The sequence below is a fragment of the Anneissia japonica genome, unplaced genomic scaffold, assembly GCF_011630105.1.
Source record: "Anneissia japonica isolate Jap-2015-1 unplaced genomic scaffold, ASM1163010v1 scaffold281_len866295_cov195, whole genome shotgun sequence".
NCBI classification, from domain to species: Eukaryota; Metazoa; Echinodermata; class Crinoidea; order Comatulida; family Comatulidae; genus Anneissia; species Anneissia japonica.
Genome location: NW_022728190.1, coordinates 241045 through 260394, shown reverse-complemented (window position 1 = coordinate 260394; position 19350 = coordinate 241045). Strand labels below are relative to the sequence as shown.

The 19350-nt window shown below is 33.6% G+C and overlaps 2 protein-coding genes across 2 annotated transcripts in view; both read right to left on the bottom strand.

Moving 5' to 3' along the window:
- Positions 1 to 5408, bottom strand: part of LOC117113984 (probable ATP-dependent RNA helicase DDX56) — a 9821-nt gene extending 4413 nt beyond the window's left edge. The window contains exons 1-10 of the mRNA XM_033257483.1: positions 5267 to 5408; positions 4561 to 4722; positions 3666 to 3746; positions 3314 to 3387; positions 2732 to 2993; positions 2040 to 2209; positions 1521 to 1706; positions 906 to 1031; positions 706 to 800; positions 357 to 430 (exon numbers count right to left, since the gene is read on the bottom strand). Coding sequence (XP_033113374.1) covers positions 357 to 430; positions 706 to 800; positions 906 to 1031; positions 1521 to 1706; positions 2040 to 2209; positions 2732 to 2993; positions 3314 to 3387; positions 3666 to 3746; positions 4561 to 4722; positions 5267 to 5386 — 1350 coding nt within the window. The 5' untranslated portion in view covers positions 5387 to 5408. The remainder of the gene's footprint in view (positions 1 to 356; positions 431 to 705; positions 801 to 905; positions 1032 to 1520; positions 1707 to 2039; positions 2210 to 2731; positions 2994 to 3313; positions 3388 to 3665; positions 3747 to 4560; positions 4723 to 5266) is intronic.
- Positions 5409 to 7440: 2032 nt separating this feature from the next.
- Positions 7441 to 19331, bottom strand: LOC117114005 (E3 ubiquitin-protein ligase KCMF1-like). The gene is made up of 7 exons (XM_033257524.1): positions 19132 to 19331; positions 17728 to 17895; positions 15734 to 15873; positions 12517 to 12618; positions 11377 to 11539; positions 10731 to 11007; positions 7441 to 9734 (listed from the first exon to the last, which is right to left on the bottom strand). Exons 1-7 carry the CDS (start codon positions 19145 to 19147, stop codon positions 9494 to 9496), a joined length of 1107 nt encoding a protein of 368 aa, XP_033113415.1. The 5' UTR covers positions 19148 to 19331; the 3' UTR covers positions 7441 to 9493.
- Positions 19332 to 19350: the final 19 nt, after the last annotated feature.

Genomic DNA, 19350 nt, shown 5'->3' with positions numbered 1-19350 from the left:
AAAAGTATGTTTATTTATTTATCATGCATTTAAGAGAAAGGAAAACAAAGAAACACGGGTGTATTAATGCAATTTATTTAAAGTACAGCATTGTCACAGCATGCTTATTTAATTTGTAATAATTTTGTTTTACAAGGGGCCGGAGGCCTGAAGTTTGATGAATAAATTCCCTGTATGGGGAGCATGAACTAAATTCTGGAACGCAATTTTGGCCAAATCTACGTATGCAGATAATGTAGGACGCCAGGTAGGGCCGTCACGCATGAGTTATTCTGTTCTTGCGTTGCGTCGTCACACAAATTGAAAGCTCCCTAATATTAGACAAATGGTGTTGATACAACTTTTCGAAATCTCACCTGTGCCCTGTACCGAAAGCCTTCTATTTCAGACATCCTAAATTGATAGGGCTTCAATGAAGAGGCACTTTCACCTAAAACAAATAAACACATAGTGCAATTCAATTACTGGTTAATACATTGTCAGCAATGGAAAAAAAAAATTTTAAACACCTAACTTTGCCTAATGATATATTTTTATATTTTGAATATTTATGATTGATATATATATTTACTATTATAAACTAATATTTCAAGGCTTCAAATGGGATTAGTTTAGCTGTGTTTTAAATGTTTTACATACTGAAGAAATAAATAAATGATTTATTAGATAAATTTGTTCATAGTGATTGATAAAACTTCTTATTACCTGACTGAAGGGCACCCTCTATTTCATTAAATACTTCTAATTCATTTTCACCAACAAAAGACAGAGATGTTCCTAGTTGATCACCTCTTGCTGTCCTGTAGAAGAAAAATAATGAACATTGAGTACAACTGGATTGAAGGCAAGTATCTTAACAACCAAGCTAGTCAACTCTTCTCTAATACTGTACGGATTTTGCTTACCTTCCTACTCGATGGATGTATGCCTTGAGGGATGGAGGGAAGTCAAAATTGATAACATTGGAAACATTTTGGAAGTCTATACCCCTTGATACACCATATTCCTTGGCTCTATTTTTCCTCTTATCCCTAAAAGATGAGTAGATGGAGAAATGAATATCAAAACACAGTAAAAGTGCACTGCTATACATTGTACTGATTTTTAAAAATAATAACAGTAGAGCTTCAGGGGGTGGATCCAGTAGAGGGCATGAGCCCCCAATTTTGCCACTAAATGTTTAAATTTCAATGCCTATATTGATATTAGCACTAATTAGTGCTACTCACTTACCTAAATTCTAAGTATGTTGTGCCACCCTCTCCCCGTTTGAAAAATTCTGGATCCGCCCGAGCTTATCCCAATTTTATGTAGCATGAGGCAGATGAGAGTGTGATGCACCCCCCTGAATGAGACACTAGTCCATTGCAGGTTACTCCCAGCAATTTACTGATACCCATTGCTCAAGGACACAAGCAAAATGCACAGAGAAGGATTGAAAACCCAATGTCGAGGCCAAACCATTGCTCCACAATCATCAATCAAGCTAATATGTAAATTGATGACTTGCAGTAACTTACCTCCGTGGCTTTTCTTGGTCTGTCACATGACTTTTGGTGTCCAATAGGACACTTTCATCTGAAGCAATGATGATGTCATAAAGTCCACTGTTGAACTGATTTACAATATGACAACGCGAGTTCACAGGAAGTTCGGAGTTCAAAACGCAACTAGATATTTTGAACTGTTCCAAGAAAAGTTTTAATCTGCAAACCAAAAAAACAAGATCAAACTGATAAATAATAAAATAACTTAAATAATATATAAACATTATATAGTTACTATAATTATATATATTTAATCATTATCATTTTGTTATCTATTATATAGAATTACTATATCCAAGTTTTGATAAAATCTGAAATTTATCTTAAATTATTAAATGCTGTTATAATAAAAATAATTATAGTATACATATTTAACCATTAATAATGATTATATTATTTAGCATTTATTATTTATCTATTAATAATAATTATACAAAATTATTAATAATGTATTACTATTTATATACTATTATTGTACATTATAGGGGTTACCTGATACATCTGTCGATTGTATTTACAAAAATGATTGTCTTTCCTCGAATAAGCTTCAACTTGAGTAACGTGAAGATGAGCAAAAACTTATCAGCTTGACAGCACTTCACATGGTATTGCATCAGCTGATCAGTGTCTGGTAAATCAGAATCCTCCAGTTTTAAGATCACCTGTTGATAGACATATTAGACTCTGTCTTACTAAATTGCAAGCTTGAGTCATTAGGTAATTATCAAAAAAGCTATAGGTTTTTTTGACTCAGCAATTGGTTTTAGTCAGCTATATGCTTGAGGGTGACTTCAATCCTCTGGTCTAGGGTAATTTCACTGACCAACAAGTAAAGAAAACAAAGTACATGACACCCCTCTATATCCAAGGTTCCTCTACTTTTCTAACTATGAATCATCTTCCCAAATTTTAAGGCACCAAAAATGGTCTTAAATTGGATGGTAAACTGTACGTGTTTGTATTCAGCAACTGGTTTGAGGATGAAGTTACTCCTCTGTTCTAGGGTAATTTCATTGACTAATCAGCTAAGAAGATACAGTTTGCCATCATTTGGTGACTAACGTTAAAGATTGTTATTGGTACTGGTATTGGTATACGTATCTATAATGTGCCTTTTCCTTGAAGTTATAAAGCAAACTTCTATTCACAATTAAAATAGTTCAATAAATAAATCATTTTCGTACTGGGTTATGCAGGACAAGTTTCTTCAGTGTTAATACTTCTTCACTAAGAGTTGCTGACATAAGTACAGACTGGTAGATTTTAGGGAGGTATTCTAGAAGAGCTTTGAGGTCTGACTCGTAACCAAATGAGAAAACTAAATCAGCTTCATCGATCACCAGCATTTCTAGCGACTCCTTGAGATCTAAATTGCTGCATTGTAGGTGTTGAAGGATACGGCCAGGTGTTCCCACAACTATGTCCGGTTTCTCCATCAAAATCGACCTACGTAATATAAAAAGAAATCACCAACAGAAAATTTAAGACATAGAATCTCACCCTACATTGATATCTTTTTATTTAAACTTAGTCAGGTAATGGAGAAGCATATCTTACAAGTGACAGCGTCCTTTTATGCTTTTGCTTATCTATTTCATGCTATTTTTCTTGTATATTTTATGCCGGAATTAATAAAATAACAAAATAAAATAATGTTTTGTGCTATGAAACTATTCATTTAAGAAATAATTATAAAGGTGTTAAAATTTGATTTTGCATGTCTATTCATATTCTTATCACATCATCTGTTGAATATTCATACTGACCTTTGTGCCTTGATGTTGACCTGACCTGACACATCTGCACATTTGACCTCTCTTGAACAGCTGCTGGATAAATCCTAAAAATGAAAAAAAACTCTGACTTACATTTTAAATGCTAATATAGACCAACCAATTTGTTAAATAATGGCAAAAGTATGACAATTGGAAATTACATAAAATACACATTTAAAAACTCATGAATACAAACTTCTACTATTTGACCATATACAAGATGCTGACATCTTTTTTTTTCCATAGCAAAATACTAATGAAGCAAAAAAATTAGCATGTTAAGTTTCAGTAAATTATGTTCTTTATAGTGATTTTAAGAACAATAAGAAGAGGCAGAACTTACCTGAATATTAGAGTAAGCTTGCCGGCAAAGTTCTCTTGAAGGTGTCAACACCAATGTTGAGACATATTGCTCTTCAGTTCTCTAAAAGTTGTTATAGATATCAAAATGAAATTTAAATACCAAAAAAAAAAAAAAGTACAATAATGTTAATTTCCTGAGGGCACAACTGATTATAGACCATTTTCGCAAAATTTGAAATGGAAATTTCCAATAACTTGGCAACTACCACTGGGGGACATCCAGAGACCTAGCATTTCGCGCTATGTATTTATTTATTTATTTATTTAAGGTATAACACACAAAACAAAACAACAGCCAAAGGCTGACAACGTTTGTTTACAATCAACATGTAGTTACATCATGGATTAAATCAACAATAAAACTAAATTATTTATGAGCACAAATATTTCCAAATGGAAAAAATATAAAATATTTATAATAAAAACAAGTATAAGTCTTAAAAATCTATTTCAATTTTTACATATACAGTATTAGCAAGATCGTATATGTTGTCTACTGCATCTATAGCTAAGGTCTAGCGGTGCTATACTATACATTGCACTATGCAGTGCTCTACTTGTAACTAGCCAGCTGCTCAGGCTAGACTGCTGGAAGCCCCCCAGTAAGTGTCGAGATGTTGGTGGTGCTATTTCAAAATATATCTGATAAAATGATCTATATGAGAAATTCTTGTGGTTAGAAGGGAAACCCTAGTATTTGGGTTGAATTTTGTTTTGTGGTGATATGATAAACTGAGGTGGCAGATGTACTGTACTACCTTTGGTGGTAAACACTATCTATATATAGTAAGAGGTTTATGTTATGATCACTAAGATGCTCTAAGCATACATCTGAACCTTGTCTAAACCTTGCTGGTTTTTTTTGGGTTACTTACCTGTTTCCGAAGCAGTATTTTCTGGATGAGAGGCACAACAAAAGCTGCTGTCTTCCCAGAACCAGTCCTTGCTCGAGCCAGAACATCTTTACCCTCAAGAATCATTGGAATAGCCTGCTCTTGTATGACCGTTGGTTTTTCCCAGCCAAGTTTTGCGATATCCTACAGAGAAATATACTGATAAATTAACTTACTAATAAAAAACTTATTTTTTCTTAGTTTCTTCATTAATTTTCACATTTAGTGCAATTCTTGAGAATTAAGTATACAATTTTTGTGAGAACAGTTCTACTTTACAGATTTATGACAATATATTCTTAAAATGTCTTCAACTTTACACTGGAAAAACAAATTAGATACCTGGAGGTCGTGGGTTCGATTCCAACCCGAATCACTTGCGAATTATTCGGCATATTTTAATCTTTGAATTGATTTTTGTTACGTCTGTTTTTCCAGTGTAAGGTTTAAGACATTTTAAAAATGTATCGAAAATAAAATTATAGTCTACACTTACGTATATTCCATAGAGTACTAACCCTACCTACCTAGGCGGACTAGCCTAGGCCTAACTAGCTTTCTAAACACAGCAGCTTAGGCCACGCCTAGACCACGTAACCAAGGCGGATCCACCTCAACTAGGCCTAGGTAGGTAGCTAGGCCTAGGGCTATTCAGAGCTGTGGATTAACTTATACATACAATACGGACCTTTAGCAAACGGTCATCAAGTCCCATTTCATGAAATTCTACACGTTTTTCTTCTTCATTATTGTCTTCATCAAGAACTAACTTATTTATGACTTTCTTTTTCGACTTCTTTTTGGCCATGCTTTCATTCCTTTCCCGACGATCCTTGTTTACCAGTTAATTGACGATGAGGGCGTGCTTTATACAGAATGTTGAGAACAGTTGTGTAGTTCAAGTAGTAGTAGTAGTAGTTTGGGCTCTTGAGGGGAGAGGTGTCTAGTATTGCCAAAAGTAATTTATTGAGTACACGAACGTTTTCGGGCATCACACTTCATCAGGTATACTCTTATACACATCTAGATGTGTATAAGAGACAGGGTTACTCCGTAGTATCTGTCTCTTATACACATCTGGGGAAGCCAAGAATAAGACACAGAAAAAAAACCAGTAGGCTTATCAACAATTCAAAACCATCTCTGTCACCGACTCAGACTGTCAAAAGTTGTAAATCAATGGGACGATGGGGCAAAGATTCCAATATCTACCGTATGTTTTTATGAGGCTCACAGGCTGCCAACTTAATAATGCGGGGAGGGAAGTCTTTTTTCGGGAATTCTGTCATTATTTTGTTGTACCCCATAGTGCGTATATAAAACAAAGACCATTGGTTATTTCTCTATTTCCTTCATAACATTCCCAACATGAAAATGGAGAATGAGATTTGACAATGGTTTTATTATGATTTTGAAATATTTTTATACAGATACAGTAAATGAAAAAAAAAGAGTTGGGGATCTTGTTTGGTGGTGTTTGGTTTTAGATTTTTAGACACCCATTGCCTGTAATACGAAGACCTCTGATTTAACAACCCAATGTCGAAATAATCTCGTTGTGATAGTACGATATAAAGAGAGAAAATGTGGTGGGGTCTTAAATTTTCGGGTTTTTGTTTTCGTTTTGTAGACCTAACCAATAGGGTGTCTATAAAAACGGTCATGGTTTTATGATGATTTTAAAAAACATTTTCATAAAGATAAATGAGGAATAAAGAGGGAGTCTTTGCTTCGTTTTGCAGATACATGGTGTCTATAATACTAATTTCACAACCAAATGTCCCTATAAACGGTAATATCGAGATTTAACCATTTTAACCTTTTATCCAAAATGGATTTCACACTTGGTTATTAGTGAATTGTTTGGCTGGAATGAATGTTGGCAATATAATTACGCAAATAGGTATAAGTTTAAAATCTATATTTCACCCATTATACAGTTTACCATGTATTGTACTGTATTATGATAGTATAATACATAGGCTACTCCAAGTATCGAAATGCACGCCGTCGTGTCGGGATTCAATATTTCGACATTTATTATGTCATCATCAGGATGATGAAATAATTAATATCGAAATATTGAATCCCAACACGATGGCGTGCATTTCGATATTTGGAGTATGTATTATACTATCTTATCTGAGATTTATCAGTGGACCTTTCGGTTTTTGTACTGTATATGTAACATGCTTTCATAATTTTGACATAAAGAGTACAGGATTAAGGATGTACATGGGGTTAGTGGCCTGATGATGACATAATTACTGTAATGTCGAAATATTGAATCCCGACATGATGGCGTGCATTTCGATACTTGGAGTATGTATTATACTATCTTATCTGAGATTAATCAGTGGACCTTTCGGTTTTTGTATTGTATATGTAACATGCTTTCATAATTTTGACATAAAGAGTACAGGATTACGGATGTACATGGGTTAGTGGATGTGTGTGTGGGAGGAGTGGCGTGCTAGTGGCTCCGAAGATTATATTGAGAGCTTTCAAACATGAGGTGGGAGTGTCAATCAAACTTAACAAACTTAAACTGACCAATCAGAACAGAACAGGGCCAGGAATACGCACACGCATTGTTAGCGTTTACTTTTTTTGTGAGACCTTAATAACAATATCCAAGGGGCGGGACTTAGAAGGATCAATCTGGCTTCCATAGAAACTAGGCAAATTTTGGACGATTTTTATGCTGTGCTTATGTATTTTGGAACATATTATGCCCAACAATATTTTGGTCACATATTTGTGGTTGATAAGAATTAACACCCTGCTGCTGCCACTATGTGGGAGGGGGAAGAGGAGGTAACAGTGTTCAGGTACATTATATCATAACACACAAACAGGTCATTTTGCATTTAAACATTTGTTTTAATATTTGCTCAAAACATTTTTTCAACAACTGTATTAAGAAGCTTATGTATTGTTTACATATTTCAATGGAAACATAGATTCTGAACTAAAGACACCAAAATAACTGGTGGAATAAGTAATAACTAAAATGTGCAATGACCTAATCATTGAAATTAATTTAGCAAACCACAATATAGTTGATATAGTTCATAAAAGATCATTACATGAAAAAAAAAATTAAAAAAATATTATTTACCAAGTAATTTTTGAAGTAATTGTGTTGAAAAAAAGGTAACATATTTGGTTTACATGAATTACTACTTGATTGTAAATCTGACCGATACAAAGGGATTTATCAGGATTCAAACTACACTTAAACACTTTGTTATGTGATCACGTTTGATTGCTATGTGATCTAACAGTGACATGCAGAAGGTTACATTATCTTCACCTCTGGGTACAGTTGGTACAGCAATAAAATGATAGTCGGAGGGTTTGGGTATAAAAGTCCAGAGGTGGCTAATATGTTTTTCCTCAAAATCAAGGGAGTGTGTTCTGGATCAATTCCTCCACAATTTACCATCACATAACTCATTACAAAAATTCTATATTATAATTGAAATTAAGTCATATTGTAATGCAGTTACATTCATTATTATAATTAGAAGAGAATTTCCCAATACATATGTGTACATTTTCAAATATTTTTTTTTCTCCTTTAAAATTCCTACTTTCTTGAATTTTATTGTGAAAATGCTGTAAAATTACCTTGCAGAATAAAGACAACTGAAAGGGGTGGGTGAGTTTCAAGAGAGTCGATCGGATTCATAAACATATGAAATTAATTCAAATTGACATGAAAAATAGGAATTGGCACACACCATCACTTCATCACTGCAATTCCTACTTGAATAATGGACACATATATTTCTATTTACTCAACCAAAAATATTAACAACTAGCAGGACAGATTGTGATTGTATATTGTTGAATATTTTATAAAGTACAGGTGTAGTATTTACTATGAAATGACACTGGACTCGTCTTTACAGGAGGTTAGATCATCACTCTTAACCACCTTCCTCTTAAAAAATAAATAAATAAATAAATAATCACAATAAAGAAATTGAATTCTACTTGCCACTACTTTTGGAATGACAAAAGGCATTATAAGGTAGAAGGAAATAGAAATGACCAATGTGCTTGTGAAGCTTAGGGGGTTTGAAAACACACATAAAAACATGTTGAAATTGGAGTCACACATACGTATACATTCTTAAAAAGACTAACATACTGTTGTAATCGTTGTGTGTATATATATATAGGTTGGCAGAATAAGAATTTCATCTTTTAATACAAAAACAAATTGGGAATAGATTGAGTCTACATTTGGACACACATGCTTACAGAAAGTAAGCAATTTTTAATTTTGTGTTATCTTCTGAGTTACTACAAATTGTAAAACCGCAATGGTGCAACCTGCTAGGCTAAACAGATACTGTAGGCCAAGCTTCAATGATAATATGCTTGGCTGTCCAGTGATGATATGCTTGGCTAAACTAAATTGGCAAGCCTCCCACAATATTAGATGTATTGGCTTGCAGGTATGGTTTTTTATTCAGCCAAGCCTACTAACCAAGTGGTTCTAGGATGGCCAATGCTAGGTTAACTAAATTTAGTAGCCAAGCATACCAGATTTAGGCTCCAGGGACGCTGATAGGAAGCTAGCAGGCATGCAATCATATATGAAACATACATCGAGATGGTTTATTGATATGTAATTCAAGGTCAGTCACATGATCGAACTACAGCCAAATGGCAGAACACGTCACAAACGCCGTGAGAACACCAAAACATATGCAGGATCCTTACACGTACGCTGTTTATATACCAAATGTTCAGTATATTAATAAATGCACAACCCTTTTTTTTGACACTAAATTTGAGTATAATATCTAGGCATTTAGGCCATGTGAGTGTTCCTGTGTAAGAAGGCATTAGGCTCAAGACCGTACACAATTACCATTATACAAACTTCCTAAATTTAATGCTATGAATCTGGCGATTTATCTCTCAATTGCAAAGAACTAAACTTATCTAACGTAGCGTCTGACGGATCATCAGCATAACCCCATGCCCCTGAAGACTCGTGTAACGACTCAGAAGTGTCGGACTCTTTATCTGAATCGTTTAGCGTCGAGAGAATGATGTCCTGAAGAAAGAAACTCCTATCTGCCTGTTCCTCCTCGATAGCTTGTTGCTCTGTATCTGTCACGGATGAGCCGTTAATCCTGAAACATCAATGATATTTCTAATAATCAATTTCACCATTTGTAAACAATCACACTCTGATACATTTAAGCTTAGCGGACTTTTACAAATATCGTCACCAACACCATGAAGTGACACAAACCTAAAAATTCAGTTTTTAAATTTGTTTTTTCTTTGACATTTTGATTATTTACATTGGACGCTACCCTTTCAGCTAATTTTTAAGAGTGAAACTATATTATTTAGTTAATTAGACTAATTAGCCATAATGCACAAACCAAGAAAAATGGATTTTTTGTTTTCAAGAATAGACACAAGCTACACTCTACGTGTAAACAACTTCACGAACAGACACAAACTGTTCACGTTAATTAACAGGTTAATTAGAGTTAAGAAAAATAAATTGAACATTTGAATTGTTTAATGCTTTATCTTTAAACATATGTAAAAAATATTTAAAATGTTGATATCTTGATAGTGAAATTTTCCGTTTTGTGAACTAGTTTACTTCAAACATGTTTTTCTCAAAACGCAGTTTTGGTCGAAATTGAACTTAATTCAACTTAACTTGAAAAAATATTAATATTAATATTATGCTTTGAATTAAGCATGCAGTGTGAGAAAAACTGCTGTCATTAAAAAAAAAAATTTGTCATTTTTTTTGCATGAAAAAGAGATACTTCGGGTTAAGTTCACCCCCACAAAATTGGCCTAATTTATTAATTAAGGGTGTGGGCTTATACCAGAAGTAGTACAGTATAATTACCAAAAAAAAAAAAAAAAATGGAACTAAACAAACTTAGCTAAATTTGTAAAGTATTATTTAAAAAAATCAAACATCCTTTTTCTCATTCATTCTTACTCCATCTTTGACTTGATATTATCACAGACCGTTTCAATTTATGAACAAACTTCAGGATCATGTTTTCATATACTGTGTAATAATTATTTGGATGGAAATGGAGTAAATGTTGATTGACCTACCTAGATAATAGAAACTGTGTTGATCGACCTACCTAGATAATAGAAACTGTGAGTCTCTTTGTGTATTACAAGCTGCATTTCCTAGAACACCCCCACTTGAACTTTGACTTGGGTTATTATTATTGGATGGCACCATCTGCCTTCTGGGTACTGGTAGCCTTTCAACCTGCTGTCTTGTGCTGCCTTGCTGGGCATGTTGAACCTGCTGCCTCTCTAATTGCAGCTGCATAATCTGCAACTGCTGGAGCTGGGAGGCTGTTGATGAGTGTCCTGCCGACCTCCGAACCCCAGATAATTGTGATAGTAATTCTGTAAAAATAGATTTTTATCAGTTATTGTCTCCATCACAATCCATGATTATGCAAATAATAAATTATTTTATAACTAACAGGTGTTTCTTGATACTATATTAAGTTTAATATCACAAATTGTAATTATTCAGTTTTACTATTACTGACAATATCTCCACCGATATATTGTTTATCTAGGCCCACATTATCTCCATTGCTATAATTTCCATTGACATCATCTCTGTTAATGTCATCTCCGCCAACATCAACTCCCACAACATACATTTCCACTTACATCAAATTCAATAAAACTTTCACCAAGACTATCATTTTTAAATAACACACTCACTAACAAAAAATAACACCTTCCCCTACATTAATACATTACCTGCAATTGGGTCCATTGTTTCCCTACTGCCAGGAGAACTTGACGGTTGGCTTGAGAGACCGGTACCGCTGCTAAAGTGCATGTTAGTTCGCCTAGTACGTGGTCCAAGGCCACGCCCGGGGTGGAACATTCTTCTTACGTGCCTACCTGCACCTGCTTCATCGTGAAAGACAATGTTAAGGGAAAATTACATATTTAGTATGTATTTCACTGAGTTTCTTTTGATAAAAAAAATGTATACAAATATATAATTAAAAGATTTTGAATAATAGTAGAGTTGCAATCATACACTAGCAGAAATTCATTATACAAATGTTATATTAATGCTCGAAAGGCCTGAAGGAATTTTTTGAATGCATTAATCTAACCTAAGTATAATAAATTTCCACTAGTGTATAGATTAGCATTCTACTGTCTTTTAACGTTAGTTTTGATAACCATAGCAGTCATCGGTTGCTAGTGATGTGATCAGTATATCTGTGTGTGTATTAAGTTTAGCTGTGCGTATACAGATTGTTGCTACAGTACGTGCTAAAACAAAGCAACGTTACACACAGATTGGATACAATGATTAAATATTTGATTGTCTTATTCCCTCTTCGAGATGGAGGGCCAACCTGACAGTTTAAGGCATTCGGCCCGAGATGGATGTGGACTACTCATCCTTCCAACTTACTTCTCCCCTAAGAGTCTTGTCGTGTCATCATATGCAGGCTAATCCACATTTTCAGGAGCTGTGAGATGGACCAATACACAGGGGTAACCACTACCCTCTATTGTATTTGAAGAACATGAATTTACTATTTTGATAGACATTCATCAAAAAAATAAATACTTTTTAAAGCATTTGAGAGAATACAGTAATTTTTGGTTGGTGCAGACTGGGAATTCCTTAATTTTTCATACATAATATTGAACTTGAACTAACTTTCTTTAGGTTCTAATCAACCTTGTTTACAATTAATTTTTTCAATTACTACTTGTCAACAAACAATGACTGGACAAGTGTCTGCACTCTTTTAATTTACAGTACGTACACAGTTGGGAATAGGAAAATAACATTGGGAGTTACAGTGATGACGTCATGATTGACTTTATAATAGATAGTTATAGTATGAATGATAGCATTTAAAAGGATATCAAATCTCTAGACGTCCTGTGTTCTAATGTCAGATGAGCAGAAAAATCATCCGTCACAAGGTTAGGTTCACCACCTGGAACTGCTGCACAAACAGGACACACCTGCAGTAGACAAACATGCAAATGTTTTAATGAATATTCACATTATAATTTTCATTACTATTTTCCTTATTTTCAATGATTAAGAATCAATACTTACTTTTATTAAATATACATGATATACTGCATGTAAATATTCTGATGAATAAATACAGAGTTTTCATAGAAACATGACAAAATATCATATATAATGATACAAATGATTTAATACACATTCATAATGATTATCATCTTATAACATTCTTATGAATAAATTGTTAATTGCCATAAATATATTTATGATCAAGTATACAATATACTGACAGCAATATTGAATTGTTATGCCTCAGCATATAACCACCATTAATTGTTTAATATATGTGCAAATGATCTAATGAATACTTAAGCAGGGCACTTCATTTTTACCGTACAAGTCCTTTAATGAAACACAAAAATGCAGAAAATGAAATTGAACTGGTGAAGAAGGTATGTAAAGATTCCTAAGTTTCAGGGCACAAACAGTGGCTGTTTAGCTGACTGAGCTAAGCTAGTCTATAATTTATGACAATTATACTAATAATTATAGAACAGATATTAATTAAATCATTTGTTGGGCAAGTGAATAACTACAAAGAAAACTGAACACACTATTTAGGTTTAAGCCCTGTCCAAATTTGATTCAACAAAACCATGTGATTTGCCTAAATATGGTCATGATGACATTATATGGGTCATGATAACAGTTTTTTGTCAAATGAAATTTGATAGTTTGGACAAGGCCTTATCGTACACCGCACCGCGGCGCTTAATCAGAGTATATAATATTACACTGTGTGTAACGAAACAGGGTTTTAAATACAATATATACAGTGTTAAAATGAATAAATAACACAATGAAGACACAAGCATTTCTTTATTAACGTTTGTTTATGATGATAGGACCTACGACAGTCCTAATGAAATACGGGAATACATGAAATAGGTAACATGGAAGCGGGCATGGAAAGCGCCACGCCAATAATTTCTATAAGCGCCACTCTCAAATAAGTGCCGCACTGAAGCCTCCAAAAATTTTATACTGTAACTGCCACGGCACTTATTTGAGCATTACGGTACAATATGACCAATACCTGAGATGTACCCATATGGATGCGACATGAAACCAACATGCCCATATATGGGCAGATCACTCTTGTCACTGAAAATTTGATAGTGTGGACACAGATTAAAATGTATGGTGCTTAACCTTTGTTCACACACTCCAATTTACATTTAAGATTTTGAACCTCATCAGCATCCAGCAGGTTAATTTCCGTTCACAGGTGTTTACATAAAGCCCTTCTCAATTAACAGTGTCACGATGAAGACAATCCACATTACCCAATTATTTATCAATGAATATGCGGGTGTGTTCCCTTATCAAGTGGCATGTGGCAGTAATACATTAAGTTGGCAACAGCAAAAGTTAAGGTGGTGACATATTTCTTTCATTCATATATTTCTTAGTTACAATCTTACATCTTTCTAAGACTATTTTAACATGCTTACTTATTTAAAACAGAAATGTTGATATAGTATTGTACTCTAGCTTGATGGTTAAGATGCTTGCCTATTAATCACAGGGTCTTGGGTTCAATTCCTGTCAAAAGGAGTTGTTTTATGACAAAAACAACACCACTCCTTATTAAGCCTCATAATAATGATTTAGTTTTGTACAGCATCATATGTTACTAAAGCCCCTCTCCCACCTAGGTTTATTTCACCTAAGAGTCGTACGATTTCTACGAGTTAAAACTTGTGATCTTTGGAAAGGACCTATACGAACTTATTACGTATTAGCTACGAGTGAGGTACGACTTTATGGAGTTGGTTACGAGTTATGTAGGAATTATGCCGAGCCTGTCTCTTATACACATCTAGATGTGTATAAGAGACAGCAATTATTTATCAATGAATATGCGGGTGTGTTCCCTTATCAAGTGGCATGTGGCAGTAATACATTAAGTTGGCAACAGCAAAAGTTAAGGTGGTGACATATTTCTTTCATTCATATATTTCTTAGTTACAATCTTACATCTTTCTAAGTCTATTTTAACATGCTTACTTATTTAAAACAGAAATGTTGATATAGTATTGTACTCCAGCTTGATGGTTAAGATGCTTGCCTATTAATCACAGGGTCCTGGGTTCAATTCCTGTCAAAAGGGGTTTTTTTATGACAAAAATAATACCACTCCTTATTAAGCCTCATTATAATGATTTAGTTTTGTACAGCATCATATGTTACTTACTGTAGTGTAAGGTTGGCAATCTTTGGTCTAAATGCCTAATTTTTATAAATAAAACAATATTTGCTTCAACTGATGTCAATCCCCATGTGTTTTTTTAATTGAATTAAAATAATATATGCTTAAGCAATTAATAATCACCTACCACCTCACTTTGCAGCTATCTCCCCTCACATTATCATCGAGATCCCCCTCCCAATGTTCCTACCCATTAGCCGCATGTCAATGTTTCTAGATATGCAAACTGAGTATAAGGGACTTAAAATATGGTTTCATAATTACTTTTAATACATGATAACTGTATAATTAATATTTAAACAACTTCCTAATGTACAAGCATCAATATTTTATTATATTTAAACATTTTTTATTTATTTCCAGGTGCAAACAATAAAACATAGAGTAACATGAAACTCTTCACACATGAAATACAGTAACATCAAAACATGTCAATATTTAGAAACATTGATGATGATAAAGTGAAGGGAGCTAGCTGCAAAGTGATGTCATAGGTAATTATCAATATGAAGCTTTCCATTGCAAAATGACAGAAGGATGTAGAACGTAATGACATCACAAGAAATCATTTGCGCATGCGTGAACGTTAAGTTCTCCTTGTCGCGTGAATTCTAGGATGCAATTTGGACAAATGTACGTATGCAGGTAACGCAGGATGGCCGGTAGGCATGAGTGATTCCATTCTAGCGCCGCATCGTTGAACAACTCAACAGCTCGCTAACAAAGCAATTTCAAAGTGGCAAAATCCATGAGATACCATCAGCTGTATACCATAATGACACCCTGAAAAACATTCACTGCTAAGAAAGTTGATGTTGATTTAATACACTCACCACTTCTTGTGAGGAATCAGCATGTTCCGATGTCACATGTTCCTGTAGAGTGGTCTCTGTAAACCCCATCTTACCACAGTAGGGACACGTGAAGGCCTGCGTCTGCTCCAATGATATTGATTCCCCTCCGTAATATATATCTGCAAATGAAACATAAAACATTGTATCATCGTCAAAATCAACATCACAGAGCAATACTTAATGTCTAGTCTCGAAGGTTCCCTAGAACGATGAAGCTACTTCGAGGAGCTCTGGTTTAATGAGCTTTCTTAACACATATAACTGTATTTTATTATGTGTGTATTATATTGTATTTGGTATTGTATTTAAAACAATGTTTAAATGTATTTTGCTACACATGATAATACTGTACATATGGCCAGTAAGTTTCAGGGAGATAATCTATACAGTGGGAAGACAAGTCAACTTTCTGATTTTTTGAGAGGCAAGTCAGTTCCCTGTTTAGATCCACCAAAGTTGGAATCCCTACACCTACTACATTAATTGATATCCTTGAATGGGTCTACTGTAGGTAATACCTTATAAAAAAGTAATAATAATGACCATTCAACAAAAAATAATTAATAATTATTGTTACTTTATTATCATTATCATATAGTTCATTCTGATATTAAGATAAAAATGAGCAATAACAACAATACAATATATAAATAATAATAATAATAATAATAATAATAATAATAATAATAATAATAATAATAAAGAATATTCCCAGTAATACATTCTGGAAAGACGAACGTAAATGGAATGGCTTGCCCAATGACACAAGGATAGGATGGAATTCAAACTACTGTACTACCACTACCGTAAACGTATTCAAAAGAAAACATGTTAAAGACTCCAATAACGGCGGTAACGTACTGTACTAACAACTAGTTCAAACATGTAACTAGTAAGCTATGAAGAGCCTGTATTTAATCGTGGTCTTATAATCCATTGGAATTATGAAAGTAAAATATAATCACACTGTCGGACATAAATTTTGGCTTTCAGTCAAATTCACAAATCACATTATCCCTTATTAAGTATGTTGTATTTTGATTTATTACTTTACATTTCATGTATTGCACATTCTGCATGGTTGATTCTGTATCCAATAACCAGAGGCAAAACAACCTTCTTCATAAATTTGCCCTCTCTACTAAAAGATCCTAATTTACAGTATTATTATGTAGCCAGCTACCTTTTTGTTTCTCTCATAGTGCCTTATAATTATGAAAAAACAAAAGCACCCAAAAGATAAATGGCTGAGTGACAAAAGATAAAACATTATACAATTATTACAATATAAAAAATAAGATTGTTCAAAATCAAATTAATTACAGATTTTCAGAATTCCAATATACAGGATTAACCTCCATAAAATACAAAAAGCATGCAACAACATAAGAGAAAGCAGAATAATGATGAATAAAAATAAGAGCTAATTTTCCCACCAAGGAAATAAGTGCTCTGTTAACTGTGGTTTTAAAGCTGCACTCACTCAGACATATTAATAGGTCCATGGACTAACAAAGGTTATCATAGTGTTCTGGACTTTACAACATGAAAAGAGCGTTGGTACAAGGAAGTGTGAACAGAAACAATGAAGACCTTGATATGATCACAATAATTTAGTGTGAAAGGAGTATGAAGATTAAATGGAAACATATGGTAAAATTAGCATGAAGTGAACATAACTTTGGAAACACTCCTCCTGATGATAGAGGGGGCTATTCCACACAGAATGTTGTTGTTTTTTTGTTTTTTTTTCTGGAGAAGCATTAAAACTTTTATAATCCATACACCACTTTTTCTTATTTCAGGATGTATTTGAACCAATAATATATAACAACATACTGTAATGAGCATAAATAGTTTTTTTGAGAAATTATATCTGAATTTAAACCTAAAACCATCCAATAATAAATAACAATAATTTATACTTACATAATAAAACATAATAATACGACCTAATTAAAAACTGAACTTACCGAAATCAGACCTGGTCAATATGCACTGCATTGGGTGTTCAGCTGTGTGTCTTGGGGTTGTAGCACCGTTCTCATAGCAGCTTGCACATAGATCATAATCATAACAGATAAGACATTTGTAGCGCCTACCACGAAAATTACTTTTCATGCAAGAATCACAGCTGACACCTGTAAAAGAAAAATGTAAATGTTACTGTTTATATAATTATAATAATTTTTATTTTAATAATAAAATAAATCTAATTTACATTTAAGGTGCTTCTGCAAAAGGTCAAAGCTATTAGACACAATTTTGCAAGGAGGCCACTAGGCATGATACAATACAATAGTACAGTACTATAGTATTACATAGACAATTTTTCAGCATGTTTGTTATTTCCAGAAATGGCATAGTGTAAAAATAATTATAACATACAATAAATACATTGGGGCATTACTGTACATTATGATTGTGTTTGTGTTCCTGTACATTGATTTCAATAAGTTTTGAAATGTTTTTAACATTTTTTTAATGTCATTTACTGTACATGAAATTGTGTCACATAAAAAATGCAAGGATGAGACTAGTGCAATATACTGTAGTTATATTACAGTACAAAACACTAAATGGAGTACCTACTACAGTACATAAAACTGAAATTGTTAAACACTATGAAATGTAATGGGACATGCTAACTGTACACCATGTTAATGTACACAACATTATAATAAATAAATATTTAAATCGCCATGATATTCTTCCTAACAACTCCCTCTTTACGGTTTGGGTAAAGTCAGCTCCATTAATTCAACAAATCAAGATTTGCATAAACATGTCGGAACAATATTCACAGCATAATTAAATAGCTCAAGTGATTTGCCACATTCACTTAAACTCTTCCAAATATTAATAAGCCTATCTCTCACTTTCGGTTACAACATAGCCTCCGCCTTCAAAATTGTGCGCAACCCGTATAATTCATATCCTACTCAATAAAGTAACATCTTCCTTGAAGGTAAAATCACAAATGAATATGTGTCTGTATACATTAAATCGTAACACATTATGTAGTTGTAGGTCCTAGTGCATGTAGCTGCTAGCAAAGCAGCACTTATATAGCTATAATGATTTATCAATATCATCATCTTTCCAAGCACTCCATTATTAGATTTATCAGACACTACTAATAATTTTGCACTGAACATTTGCCAAATTATAATTAACGGTGAAAGGTAAGAGAGCCAACTGACTTTTCCAAATACAGATACAACATAATATTTATCTAAACAATGCACGCATTGTAAACGAATGCTAGGCCCTCCCTAAAAGCAGTAGAGGCCATGCTAAGGTATTTCTGCTCGAGCTTTCATCCTACTCCAATGCGTTCGCAAGGGCTGTATGGGACTCGGAATCGTTCAACTTACCTTCATGTCGAGACATTATAGGTGAATAAATATGGGTGACGGGCGGTCCAAAACCGGCTTTCGTACCTAAAGATACAATTTCTTGTTTGCATTAATATGTCGTTTTATTATAAAATGATGAATTATCAATTATTTATTATCTTCCGGGATAATACGCCTTTTGAAAAATATCCCTATCCTAGCTCACAACTCAGCTCGTTTTTTCGGTGTGTATACCGC